The following is a 12,613-nucleotide window of genomic DNA, read 5'->3' on the forward strand; positions in this document are numbered from 1 at the left end:
AATTTGAAATATTTCATTGGATAAACAGTTACGCTTACCTGATAATGTTTTCGATTTTAATAACTATTCTCCAAATGAAATTTGATCCTATAATTGTGTTCTTTGATCGTTAAAAATTGGTTTTATACTGTGATCCCTTAATTTTATATACAAACGTTTCAGTGTAACTTTGTGATTCTCCGTTATTTTTACTATAATGATTTAAATGATTTGTTGATTCATAATTTTTTTAGCGATAAGTTAATTTATGTTTTTTCTATAGGCTTTGGATTAATTACTTGATTCGTTAATTTATGCGAGTAATTGATGCCCATGCTTTTTTTTTTTTTAATATAGGCTCAATGCCGTCTAATTTTGTAGTAAAAGTAATCTTGTTATTTTCAAAAGATGGGAAACGAAATTTTGAGGGCATAAGAAATTATTATAGAAATTTTAGAAAATATGCACGGGGTCAAATATGAATATTTTTCCCCCCTCATTTAAAAAAGGATTTTTAAAATAAGGTGCCTTAATGAAGAATTTATCGAAGTATAGTTATATGTATATATATATATAATAATATCTAATTTTATTTAATGACATATAATTGAAATACATTGAATGAACGGGAATAATATTTTTTGTATCATAACTTGTAAATAGGAGTGCATACTCCTTCTCAAGAGCGCTCCCTAGCACGTCGTTATATTTATTGTATCACGCAACCTTTCCCCCAAAAAGAAATAGAAAAAGGGCCCAAAATCATTTGGTATAATAACTATTTATAACCGCTATTTATATCATATTCATATATATGTATACTGGCAGACCATAGAGAAAGGAATATTTATTTCTCTATGTCCCATGCTATCACTGTCATATTATTTCTTCACCATTTTTAAAATAAATTACATATTATTAAAGTCTACATAGTATTTTATTCGATACTTTATTATAATATTGCTTAGTAATATTTTATTAAACGAGTACATATTATATTATTTCTATGAAGAAATAGCCAAAATTTCTTCATAGAAATAAAAAAATGGCCTATATATATACTATATAAATGACGAGGGATCAACAAGAAATTGTATTCCTGTTCTTTTGGAAACGGAGCATATGTATAGAATAAGTTATTACATTGTGTCTATATGAAAAAGAATAAATTATGAAATAGCCATGACGTATCAAGGGAGAAGAGGGAATCGACAGCTGATAACAAAATACATGGGGTATTTCTATGTTAGCGAAATAACGCCGTGCTAGCTGTAGCATTGTAAGGTTTCAACATGAGTCCAATGACGTCCTATTTAAGAAGTTGCGTGATGTAGTAAGAAGGAATACTTATGTAATACTACAACTTAGCACGCATCTTTGTATTAAGATTCTGATTATTGCATTTGGAGAAAGAGACTTCAACTAGAGAGGGACTCGTCGGTAGCAAGTGAATTAGTATGGCTCGAGGAGGTAAAAGAGGTCACAAAGGAGGTCGACGACAATTCACGAATCCTCAAGCTTTAGAGCAGCAGCAATTGAAGCTTCAGAAGGAGAAAGCGTGGCGCAAGCAGCGTGGAGAAGAGGACTCTGACGATGAGAGTGAAGACGACGCAGAAGGTGAGGAGAGGACGTCCCTCCATTCAGTCCCTTATCTTTCCCTCTATTCATTATTTCAGATTCCAAAGAGAAAGAGGAGGGAGAGACCTCTTCCTCTGAAGAGGAAGAGACTTCCTCCGAGGAGGAAAGCGAAGAGGAAGGTGCAAAGCGATCTAACGGGACAAGTGGCCTCATAGAAATCGAAAATCCCAATCGGGCCGTTCAAAAGCACAAGAAAGTGACATCCCTGACTGTGGATGCGGACGGAGCTCCACAGCTCTCCCGAAGAGAAAGAGAGGAAATCCAGAAACATAGAGCCAAGGAGCAGTACGATAAATTACATCGAGAAGGGAAAACGGATGAGGCCCGAGCAGATCTCGCTCGTTTGGCCATAATACGTAAGCAAAGGGAAGAAGCTGCTAAGAAACGTGAGGAAGACAAGAAATGTAAGAGATTCCATTATTAAGTCATGTCATTATCAGCATTCATGTTTATTTAATATTTCAGCCAAAGAAGAGGCAGTGTCACAGCGGAAAGATACTACTGCTAAAGCCCTTGGCAAACGATAATCCTTCTCCTAATTCATTATCATTACTGCACTATTTCCATATTATTTGCTAATTCTGTCCTGTTATCCTTAACATTCATTTTTACGCTAAAGAAATACAAAAACATCTTAAAGGAAGTTTGCGGTCAAAAGTCAATTTTATAAAAGCAGATTATGATGCATATATCATAAAATATATATCAGTATATAAGGTATTTCGTTAGTAGTGCATATATATATTTATTTTTTCTGCTAGTTTGACTTCAAAATGTTAAATAAGTTGTTCAACAACTTATACAGGTGCATAATTTATAACAAGATATTCATTATTTTTAGATTAATTTATAGTTTAATTTTCAATGGTGAAGGAAGTAGTAATATATAATTAAGTACTTATTCTAGTCTTATATTTTTGCTAACCATTTACAAGTTTTAAGCGACAGTCACCATGTCATTTTATAAGGTATTATGAACAACTTAATTATCTATTATATGCTAAAAAATAATGAAATATAAGTATTAAAGAATGGCTGATGTTCAAGTACGATTCATTCATTATTCAAGGATTTGCTGAAACAACAGCAAATGTCCTATTTTCATAAATAATTTGTCAACGATTTCCTTCGAAAAATCTTCTGTGTCTAATTCTAGAATTGTTCAACTTGTTACTCACGATTTTTAATGTTTTTTTCGTATCAAATATGATTTTTGATGAAAATCTTAAACTAAACTATTCTCATTTTAAGTATGTTTATGAAATGTAATTACTAAGTAGATATATCAAAATTGTGTAAACTAAAAAGAGTAGCTTATTGGAAAAACGACATTGATCTGCTGACGGATTACTAGTTATAAAAACTTAAGAAAGCGTTTAGAAGTAGTTATCTTGCATTCCATACTCGCTTGCTCCTAGAGAAGAAAATATGCATGATGTGTTATGGACTTCATAGACAATTCGTTGGTCAGATAGATAAATAGTAGTACTAAAATGAAGTTTAATTACACTTAATCTGTGCTACTATATCTGAACATTAAAAAAAATAGTGATCCTTGCTCGCTAATACGTTCGAATTTTTAAAACAAGGCAACATAGTTAATAATAGCACTAATATATTGCAGGTTACCTACATATTTTTTTTAGTGTATGCTCGAGAGTACTGTTGTGTGGGTCCTTATTTATTCAGCCCAGTCCAGTCTTCCGATAGGGACTGAACTGACGGCACTGCAGTCCTAAATAAGGACTGGCATAACCAAGTGATCGGCAAGTAACTTATTTTTTTAACTAGTTAAGTTAAAGTTTTTCTTAGTTTTTTATAATTAGTTGAATTAAAGTTAATTTTGATTTCTATAAGTTTGAGTTAATTAACTTAAGAGTAATTTAAGTTAAATTAACTCACCCAACCTTGTTTAAGTTAAAATTAATATCTATATCAAAAAATAAGTATTTCAGTTAGTCCATTTAGAGATTTATCGAGGTTTGATAAATAAAAATTATTCTGTCAGTCTCTTTGGCTGAAATTTTCTCCACTTCCAATTTAACAATCAAGCAAAAAAAATAGAGATTCAAGTTATTACTAAAATGGAAGTCAAAGATAGTTAAAATTTTAGATTTTTGAGTTTCTGTCTAATTTTAAACTGTATGTAAAATTATAAAAATATCGGAGATTATATAATAACGACATTTTCTACGACACTGAAAAAATATCCTTTTTATCGATTTGATGTGGAATGACCCAGTTGAAAAGTTTAATAAAACAGATAGTGTCGATACATTGTTTAACTAAATTATCGGAAAACTAACAGTTACTTAAAGACAGTTTTTTAGTATTTTAACTCCCGATCCTGATGATTTTGGTCCTGCAATAATGTCAAACTAATATTAGTCAAATGTGTATTTCTGAAAAAAAAAATATATATATGAGTAAAATGCCAAATGGATCTTAAATAAAATATAGAATAATATTGAAATTGCACTCTAAAGTATATTGAAGGTTATTTCAAATTTCCTTCAAAAGCAAAGTAGTAATGAATCTTTTAAAAGTAATTAATCTATGTTTGTATAATGTAATCTGAATTTCTTAGTAATTGACATGCAATTTTCCTAGAACCTTTATAATAATCATTTATTTGAATGCGTGGAGGAATGAGACTAGAAGGAGTTATATATAAACAAGTATATTATAGACATCATTGTTACTCGACACTACTCTGATAAATACATGAGAGTTACAGTTATTTATACTATTAAGAAAGAAGCTAAAACAGTACTTTACATATATACATATTAAAGAATAAGAGGAGGGGAAGAAGGAAGGAAAGAAGAACCCTTGTAGTTTCTTAAGATTAATCTTGGTAAAGGTGAAATACGAATTGGGCATCTTCTGAAGCAAGATGCAGTTAATAATTAAAATTATTAAATCAACAAATAGACGCGTTTCACTCGTTCAATCAACTCATCAGTTTGATAGACATACAATTGAGGTTGTTTTTAGAGCAAGAGCTACTTTTTATCCTTATCAAAATCATAAGAAGCTTCCATTGTTAAAGTTGGTGTATATTGTGAGACCAAATATAATTAAGATTGTTGATGCAATTCATAATGTTGTAGTTAATTTAAAAGGTATTCTTGGATAAAAAGACTATATGTGAAACCAAAAGAGATCATAACGAAAGTGGAAGAATTAATTTCTTCTTATGTCTTCTTACCATCAATAAGGATAGAGGAAGACTAATATACATAGACAATGGACCTTGTTTTTAAGTGCTATGTGCGTTGTAAAATTATATAATGATTTTAAAATTGATTGAATTAATAGCTTAGAAAACGTCTAATTTCATAATTAAAAGCTATGGTCCCTCTGATTATGTGCAAGAAAATAAGAAACGCAGTATACATATTGTTCCTGGAGTAAATAAACTGTCGAATATATTATTATTGGTTTATATAATGCTAACAAAATATTTTCTACATTATCGAAGTTGTTTTATTGAAGTCCTTTAATTGTTTTACGAATATAATCGCCACCATATTCCTTCACTTTTCTACAAATCATGCCAAATATCAAAGATGATCTATTAAAGGTTACCCCACAGCAAAAACGAGGTTGTGTGATTTCAATCTCCGTGGTTCATCCATCTTCATGATATCCTAGATTTTACGAAACGGTGCTAGAATACCAGGGACGGGATTCTGAGTTTCAAGGATGAATATCTCAAATATTAGAAGAATATAGTTCTGGTTCTCTTCTATCTTTTGCTGACTATGAAAATTGTTTCCAACAAGAGGAGCTTATTCAAAAGTTTTCTTCCGAAGATGTTCGAGAATTAGTGGAGCTCTATGGCAATCCCATTCAATATTTTACACAAAAGTAGTGAAGTCACTGTGGCATATCGAAGGTTATCTTTGCCTTAGTTATCGTTAGAATTTCGTTAACACCGAAATAAGTTTATGGAATCTACATTTATAAGTCATAAATAAATGTTATGGGTTTTTCTATTCCTTAAAAATATAAAGAAAATGACACAAAATACCAAACGACTCCTTTTTGAATGTACGATCCATAGTACTATCCCCACAGAATTAGACATTGGTTTTTTGAGAGAGTATCAAGTAGCTAAAAAGGTTGATTAAATCAGGAAGTCTTGAAAAAAAGCATGAACTAAAAAAGGCAAATAAAATAAAAATACTAAATTGTTGTCAATAATGCTTAAATCTTGAGTTATTACCCATTAGATAGAGCTGGGGCATCCGCCAGAATTTTTTTTTCTTTTTCATAGAAGTGATTTTTTTTTAAATTTCTGCATCCCCCCCCCCCTCCTGCGGACACCCCTGCAGAGACATGGTGTTATGTCCAGAAAAACATAAATTCTACAAGGAATGTATATTACGCACACTAGAAATTGGATATGTTATTAATATTTCCTCGACGGGGTTTAATATGAAGCAATAGAGCCAATTAAGGTGATCTGCGACTCGAAGTTTGATCTGGAAGGGTTATAGAAGAATATTCTCTATAAAAAATTAGATTTTTCTTCGATATAACTTAATAATACTTGGTAATTACGTTTGGACCACTTTTTCAAGTTTTACCTCCGAAAAATGAAATTTTTCGATAAAATGTTTCACTAGACGATCCACAATTCCATGATTGATTACTTAGATCACAAATGAGGGTTTTCAATGGACGATGGGACAAGTCCCTTTCTCTGTGTCTATGATTCATCACTTTTCAACAAGAATTAATTCTTTTCTTTTAGACCACAACACTCTGTTTCACGCCATGTTCAGATCCTTATTTTAAGGGGGGGGGGACCGTAACCAGATGATCTAAAACGTTACAAAAACGAAATTATTTTTGTAAGATGGCATTATTCCACTCTTAGTTACAAATTATAATTATTTCAGAACAAAAAATCCCTTCTTATATAATAATTTCATTTTCCTCCTTGTTTTCCTGACCTTTGATCCTTTAATTTAATGCTGATAATTTATGTAGTGTTCAGCTACACGAGTTGACCTCCTTTAAAATATTGTACTATACATTTTATTCGGACACTGAAACAAAGAAGTGCTAGCCTTCAATTTCCGCCTTTAATTCCGGAAACACTAAATTAATTATTTTAGAATGTCTGATATCGACCGAATTCCTTTTGTTTAAATTTATATTTTTTTTAAATAGGGATGTTCAGAAATGGTTATGGACGGTATGCTTATGAAAAGATGAAATAATTAATATAATGTTATGATGTCAATAATCGATATTAATTGAATTCATTCTAAGTTCACAACTGAACCTGCTAAAGTGTCTTTAATTCAAATTTAACGATTTGAATGATTATATTAAGGGCAGTCACATGAAGGGCCTGGCCTGTCTATTCATCTCACTTTTATAAATTATCCAAATAAGTACGGGAAAAATGCAAACCTAATCAAATAACATTATCTATCCGTCTATAAAATGATCCGTTCATCGTTTTTGAAAATGGAGGGGACAACGGGCCAATGATTGAAATTTTAAAAAGACTATTATTATTTATTTTTATCTGCTAAACTTTTAAAAAACAGTGGAAAAAAGATTGAAATGAGTCTTTTTTTTGAAGGCATTGATGTTTAGCAATAAAGCAAAATAAACACCCTTCTTTTACAGTTGAGCCACTCTAGGTATATTTTGTTCAATTACTCTAAGATGATTCCGACTATACAATACATACCAAATTATTTCACAACTAATTTACATCTATTTAATAAAAGACAAAATAATTAAATAATGCTTTTGATTTTCCAGTAATTTTCATTTATATTAGGAACCATTCGGATTTAAAAAGTCCAATCTAACTCAAAATAAATTACTTGTACTGTACAGGATATTGTTGTATATTCTACCTCTTTTTTTCTTCTTACTATTAAATGTATCTTTTTGAGATAGATGAAGCAATTTCAGGCGCATATTTAGTACCACAATAGAGATTAGTTGACCTAACTTTACGCCTCCCCGCCCCACTAATGTCAATTTACTCAAAATCCCTCATTTTCGAAAAACCCTATAACTTTCACCCTACCACACAGTTTTTTATTGATTAAGTACTTAAATAATTTAAGTGAATAACTTCTTCATTTAATAAGCCCTAAACCTCAACTAACTTATCACCTGACTTATTAACATGGCGTCAAACTAGCTTTGCTACTGCCAAACCTTTCGCCCCTATACGTGCCTATCTCTATCTTACTAAAGCTTATTCCCCATATAGTTCAAAACTCTTTATCAAATCATCAAATTAGATAAAACTTTCTACTAAACTTATAGTCGACTACCAACCTAAGAGGATAATCAGTCCTTAGTTTAAAGATAGACAGCCCTACGTATACCTTTAACCCTACCCACAACATAAATCAAATTTAGTTATTTATTTAAATTTCACTTGGGCCTAAGTTAATTGATCTTTTAGCGCTTTAAATTGACCTAAAGAAAATTATTTCAATATGTATTTATTAAGAAAATGTAATTTAATTTTCATAAAATATCTTGAGTAATTATATATTTACAGTAAAATATTTGAGCAAGTGCCCATGAGCGTCTTAGAACAAGTTATGTATCCGATCTTATCACTCTTAGTACATATTTGCTTGACTTGTAGCATAAATTGAGGAAAATTGTCTGCTATAACAAATAGTAATTTATAAATCAATATGACAAAGATAGAAATTTATTAATTAATCATATTGAATACAGCAACAGTACATTCATGAGCGCAGTACACATTAGTGTTGGGTCAGTCCTTATTTATTCTTTAAGAATATAGAATTAAGTTAATAGAATCTTAAAGTAATTCAAAACCTCACAAATATGTTAACGTTTTACTATATATTTAAGTATGGGTCTTCATTAATTTCAAGGCTTAACAAAAGCACAGGAACATCCAAGAGAGAAGTTTTTATTCTGATGAGAAAGAACCTAAATTATTATTGGCTAATAAATATTAAATATTTAACTTGGCAATGTTGCATCGTAGTTTTTTTATTTATATATCAGCCAAACCCAATAATCTTGTGATGCTCAAGGAATTATTGAATTTTATCATTCATTTGTTTGATTTGTCTCTGATGCATAGCTGGTGTAGAAGCTTTTTCAGATCGAAATTTTATATCTCTTCGGTGAGAAAACTTAGAATGAAGGAATGCCATTTACAAAAGCTTATTGGAGCATTTCTTCCCAACTTTAGTTAGATCATTATCATAATCATTCAAGTTGAAATACTGCTCATTGGAGAGGATTGAATGATGGGGAATAATTTTGACGATGAACACTTCTGATCCATTTCTCTCTTAAGAGTAGGATCTTTTGGTTTATCGACCACGGGATTCATCTTTTTTGGGCTGACGCCACTCCTATAACGAACAGCCACAGATCTGTTGACCCTTTTAATCTTTAATTAATTGAATGAGTCTAGGATTAATCCATTTAAACTGAATTAATCAAACTTGGGACTGCACCTGGTAGCTGATCGTTTTATGTCTCTAATCCTTTTCTCTATATAGTAGACCTTGTTTAAAATGCCATGTTGTAATTATCATAAAAACTGATATATAAGAACCGGTCCTAGAACTGCAGTTTTCTTAGTTTTGTAAGACCGATCCAACACTACTACCAACTGATTTTCGGCCTTTCCTTTCTTTTTATTTTTGGAGGAAAGGCTGAGAGACTATAGTATATACATAAAGATAAAATCGTAAATAAGATATAATACATATTATTTATGATACGGATATTCACCATACACACACACAAATGGAGTTTGTTTGATATAGGGTCCCATATAATGTATTGGCATGGAAAAACATAAGGTAACATTTGTTTTTTTACTTTGTTTATAGCGACAATTATTAATAAACATTACTATTAGCTTTGTCATGTAGTTTACACTATGAAGCAAGTATTTTTGAAAAGGCTCTAATTTTCACTTCAATGTCCTTGCATTTTGAATTTCTCAAATTCAATGCGTATTTGTGGAGGAAATCCCAATTTAGTTTTTTAATTTATTTATGTACACATAAAGTCCAATATTTCAAAGACATATTGGACTCAATTACGGGCTTTGTATTTAAATTTGTGGAGGAGTTAAGATATGAGTCTTATATTAGTCCGAATTTGCCTTTGATCTATTAATGTCTCATTCTTTTACTATGACAATCAATTTTAGCTACAAAAAGTGCACCTTGCAGCGCCTTCAATAAGGCTAATAAAAATAATTTGTTGATAGAAATGTACGATAATTTTGTCAAAGAATATAAATATAATCAATATTGAGAAATATTATTCTAGGTTGCTTTTATGTTCACGGTCCTCATTTACTACTCCTATAATATGTATAACAAAAGTTAACCTAATGTATTTAAAATATACTATTTGAACGGTAATTTTTGTAACCTGGATGCGTCGACGTGGATTCGAACATAGCACGTTATATAACAAGCATGTTGTTAGTTCATTTTTTGGCTCATACATAGTAACAACATGATTACTGACGAGGAATTTATATATCAATTGCCGCTAAGCAACGTATTTTTATGCTTAAAACATATTTAACAAATATCTATTTGAATTGATAACACCGGCCGGTTGAGAAAAATGCATCTTTAAAGTCAATTACATTGCAGTTTTCATACAATTATAATTATTAGTTTGTCAATACTTAATGAGATTAGGGTCCACCTATAATATGAACCTAATCTTGTTGCTTATCTAAAAAGATTTTAAATCATACCCTTTACTTTTGTAAGCTTCCTTCGATTGTATAAGTTCCGTAAGTAAAGTGGACTCACAACTTTATAAAGTTCAATATATATATTTATGAACTAATAATAAGGCAGACGACTAGCTATTCAATCTATACTATTTTCGCTTGCCGTATATATATGAACATATCATATGTTCAGTTTCACGTGAGGTCTTGACTGACGAGCTACGCACGATTCGTAAGTGAATATTTCCTAGAGTGAGCTGTTATAACTTCAGAGCTCATGTATAATGATTACATAAAGAGTTTAAGTATTTTGATAGATAGAAGCCGCAAAATGTGTTTGTAAGGCTTTTGTAAATATATATATATTTTTGTAACTTAATAGAAAGAAATTCTCTCCATTTATCATATCAACTATCATCTCTTAAATACATTGAATGTAATTTTTCCTTTATGACAGAAGATGCCTCCTAACTCAACATCAACGACTATGCCCGAAAAGGATTCAGTCTCTCAGCTGGATCTCATCGACAAATGTGTGCCTGTCAAGATACCAACTCTGGTGGAACTCAAAAGAATACTTCCAAAGCACTGCTTTCAGTCTAGTCTTCCCAAATCTCTCTACTATGCATTTCGAGACTTATTAACCGTTATTGCTCTCTACGCCTCAGTGCTTTATATCGATGGAAGAATTCTTAATTCTGGCTCTCCATTGAGAGCCATTCTTTGGACTCTATATTGGTATCTACAAGGTACCATAATGTGGGCAATCTTTGTTGTTGCTCACGATTGCGGTCATGGATCCTTCTCTAAATACGAGTGGGTCAATGATATTGTAGGAAATATTTTGAATACGTTTATACTCGTTCCATACTACGCCTGGAAACTAAGTCATAAGTAAGTGGGGTTTCCTTATTATCATATCCTATTTAAATAATATGTCATTTTCTAATTGTGTTCAGATATCATCATAAAAATACGGGCAATATAGATAAAGACGAAATATTTTACCCTCAAAAAGTGGATAATCCAAAAGAGGGGAAAACTCATGTAGTACCCTATTGGGGATTAGGTTTTTCTTGGTTTATCTATCTTATAAATGGGTATGGTTCAGGGGAGAGAAAAGCAGTTCATTTCAATCCCTGGGACAACTTATTTAAAGGACACGTAATGGACGTTTCCATCTCAATCATTCTTTGGGTTGCCTGGGTAGCTCTGGCTCTTCCCCTCTACGCCAAGATTTTTGGATTTACAGCTTTACTTATGCACTATCTAGTGCCGATTTTTGTGTTTGCATCCTGGTTAGTGGTAGTTACTTTTTTGCATCATCAGGTAATATTTGATATAATGATTAATGAAATTTATTTTAAGAACATTCTATCTATTGATAGGATGTTGGAGTTCCATGGTACTCGGATGAACATTGGGATTTTGTGAAAGGGAATCTAAGTTCCGTTGATCGTCATTACGGATGGGCTCATAGCCTCACACATAACATTGGCACACATCAAATACATCACCTTTTCATCAAGATACCTCATTATCATTTGGAAGAGGCTACTAAAGTATTTAGGGAAAATTATCCTCATCTCGTCAGAAAAACCGATGAGGGTATTATGTCCTCCTTCTTCAAAATGTTTAAGATATTTATGGACCAACATTATATCGAAAAAGATGTGAAGGTTCATGTTTATAAGGAAAATGTTACTACCAAAAAGTCAAATTAACCATTTGCAAAAGCAAAAAAACTACTATTCTATAGAAAAAAATTTGACAAGAAAGCAAGTTAGCTCTCGATCCACATAATGTGTAAATTGCGGATTCCTTTATACCATTTTTTACTACAATTGGAACCACACACTTAACTATACTTTATTTTAAATAGTTAAATATGAACACCAAATTTCCTATTTTTAAAGTTAATTTTTGTCTTCTCAATATAAATTATGTTTTGTGAATGAATATATATTATAAATAAATTTTATTCTACTATTATTTCAAAAGATAATTATTGAACATTCTATCTAGTCATTGTATTGTATAGAACGTTTTCACTGACGTCTTGTATTGCAGTATAAATGAAGTCGAAGCCATATTGGAGGCTAATAAATGATATTTTTACTATATCAAATTGATTAATTTCCAATATATCTTGATTAAACTCCATCAAATAGCTTAAGTAATAATAAAATAGACTTGCAGTGAATACTACTTAACATTTTTGATAAACATTACTATGTGGATTAAATATAA

At 31.0% G+C, this 12,613-nt stretch overlaps 2 protein-coding genes and 1 long non-coding RNA gene across 6 annotated transcripts; 2 read left to right on the top strand and 1 right to left on the bottom strand.

Moving 5' to 3' along the window:
- The first annotated feature begins 1,258 nt into the window (after positions 1 to 1,258).
- On the top strand, positions 1,259 to 2,651 carry LOC121115909 (28 kDa heat- and acid-stable phosphoprotein). The gene is made up of 3 exons (XM_040710094.2): positions 1,259 to 1,596; positions 1,656 to 2,021; positions 2,083 to 2,651. Exons 1-3 carry the CDS (start codon positions 1,437 to 1,439, stop codon positions 2,142 to 2,144), a joined length of 588 nt encoding a protein of 195 aa, XP_040566028.1. The 5' UTR covers positions 1,259 to 1,436; the 3' UTR covers positions 2,145 to 2,651.
- Positions 2,652 to 5,019: 2,368 nt separating this feature from the next.
- On the bottom strand, positions 5,020 to 6,353 carry LOC121115919 (uncharacterized). The gene is made up of 2 exons (XR_011780231.1): positions 6,187 to 6,353; positions 5,020 to 6,107 (listed from the first exon to the last, which is right to left on the bottom strand). It is a non-coding gene; the product is annotated as an uncharacterized lncRNA (long non-coding RNA).
- Positions 6,354 to 9,309: 2,956 nt separating this feature from the next.
- Positions 9,310 to 12,355, top strand: LOC121115925 (sn-1 acyl-lipid omega-3 desaturase (ferredoxin)). 4 transcript variants are annotated; one of them, XM_040710109.2, is made up of 4 exons: positions 9,310 to 9,464; positions 10,821 to 11,257; positions 11,323 to 11,692; positions 11,752 to 12,355. In XM_040710109.2, exons 1-4 carry the CDS (start codon positions 9,450 to 9,452, stop codon positions 12,085 to 12,087), a joined length of 1,158 nt encoding a protein of 385 aa, XP_040566043.1. In that variant the 5' UTR covers positions 9,310 to 9,449; the 3' UTR covers positions 12,088 to 12,355. The 4 variants fall into 4 exon arrangements, with proteins under 4 accessions (XP_040566043.1, XP_040566060.1, XP_040566051.1 ...); XM_040710126.2 differs by lacking the exon at positions 9,310 to 9,464 and adding an exon at positions 10,283 to 10,423; XM_040710117.2 differs by lacking the exon at positions 9,310 to 9,464 and adding an exon at positions 10,460 to 10,595.
- Positions 12,356 to 12,613: the final 258 nt, after the last annotated feature.

Source organism: Lepeophtheirus salmonis, chromosome 1 (assembly GCF_016086655.4).
Source record: "Lepeophtheirus salmonis chromosome 1, UVic_Lsal_1.4, whole genome shotgun sequence".
Taxonomy (NCBI): domain Eukaryota; kingdom Metazoa; phylum Arthropoda; class Copepoda; order Siphonostomatoida; family Caligidae; genus Lepeophtheirus; species Lepeophtheirus salmonis.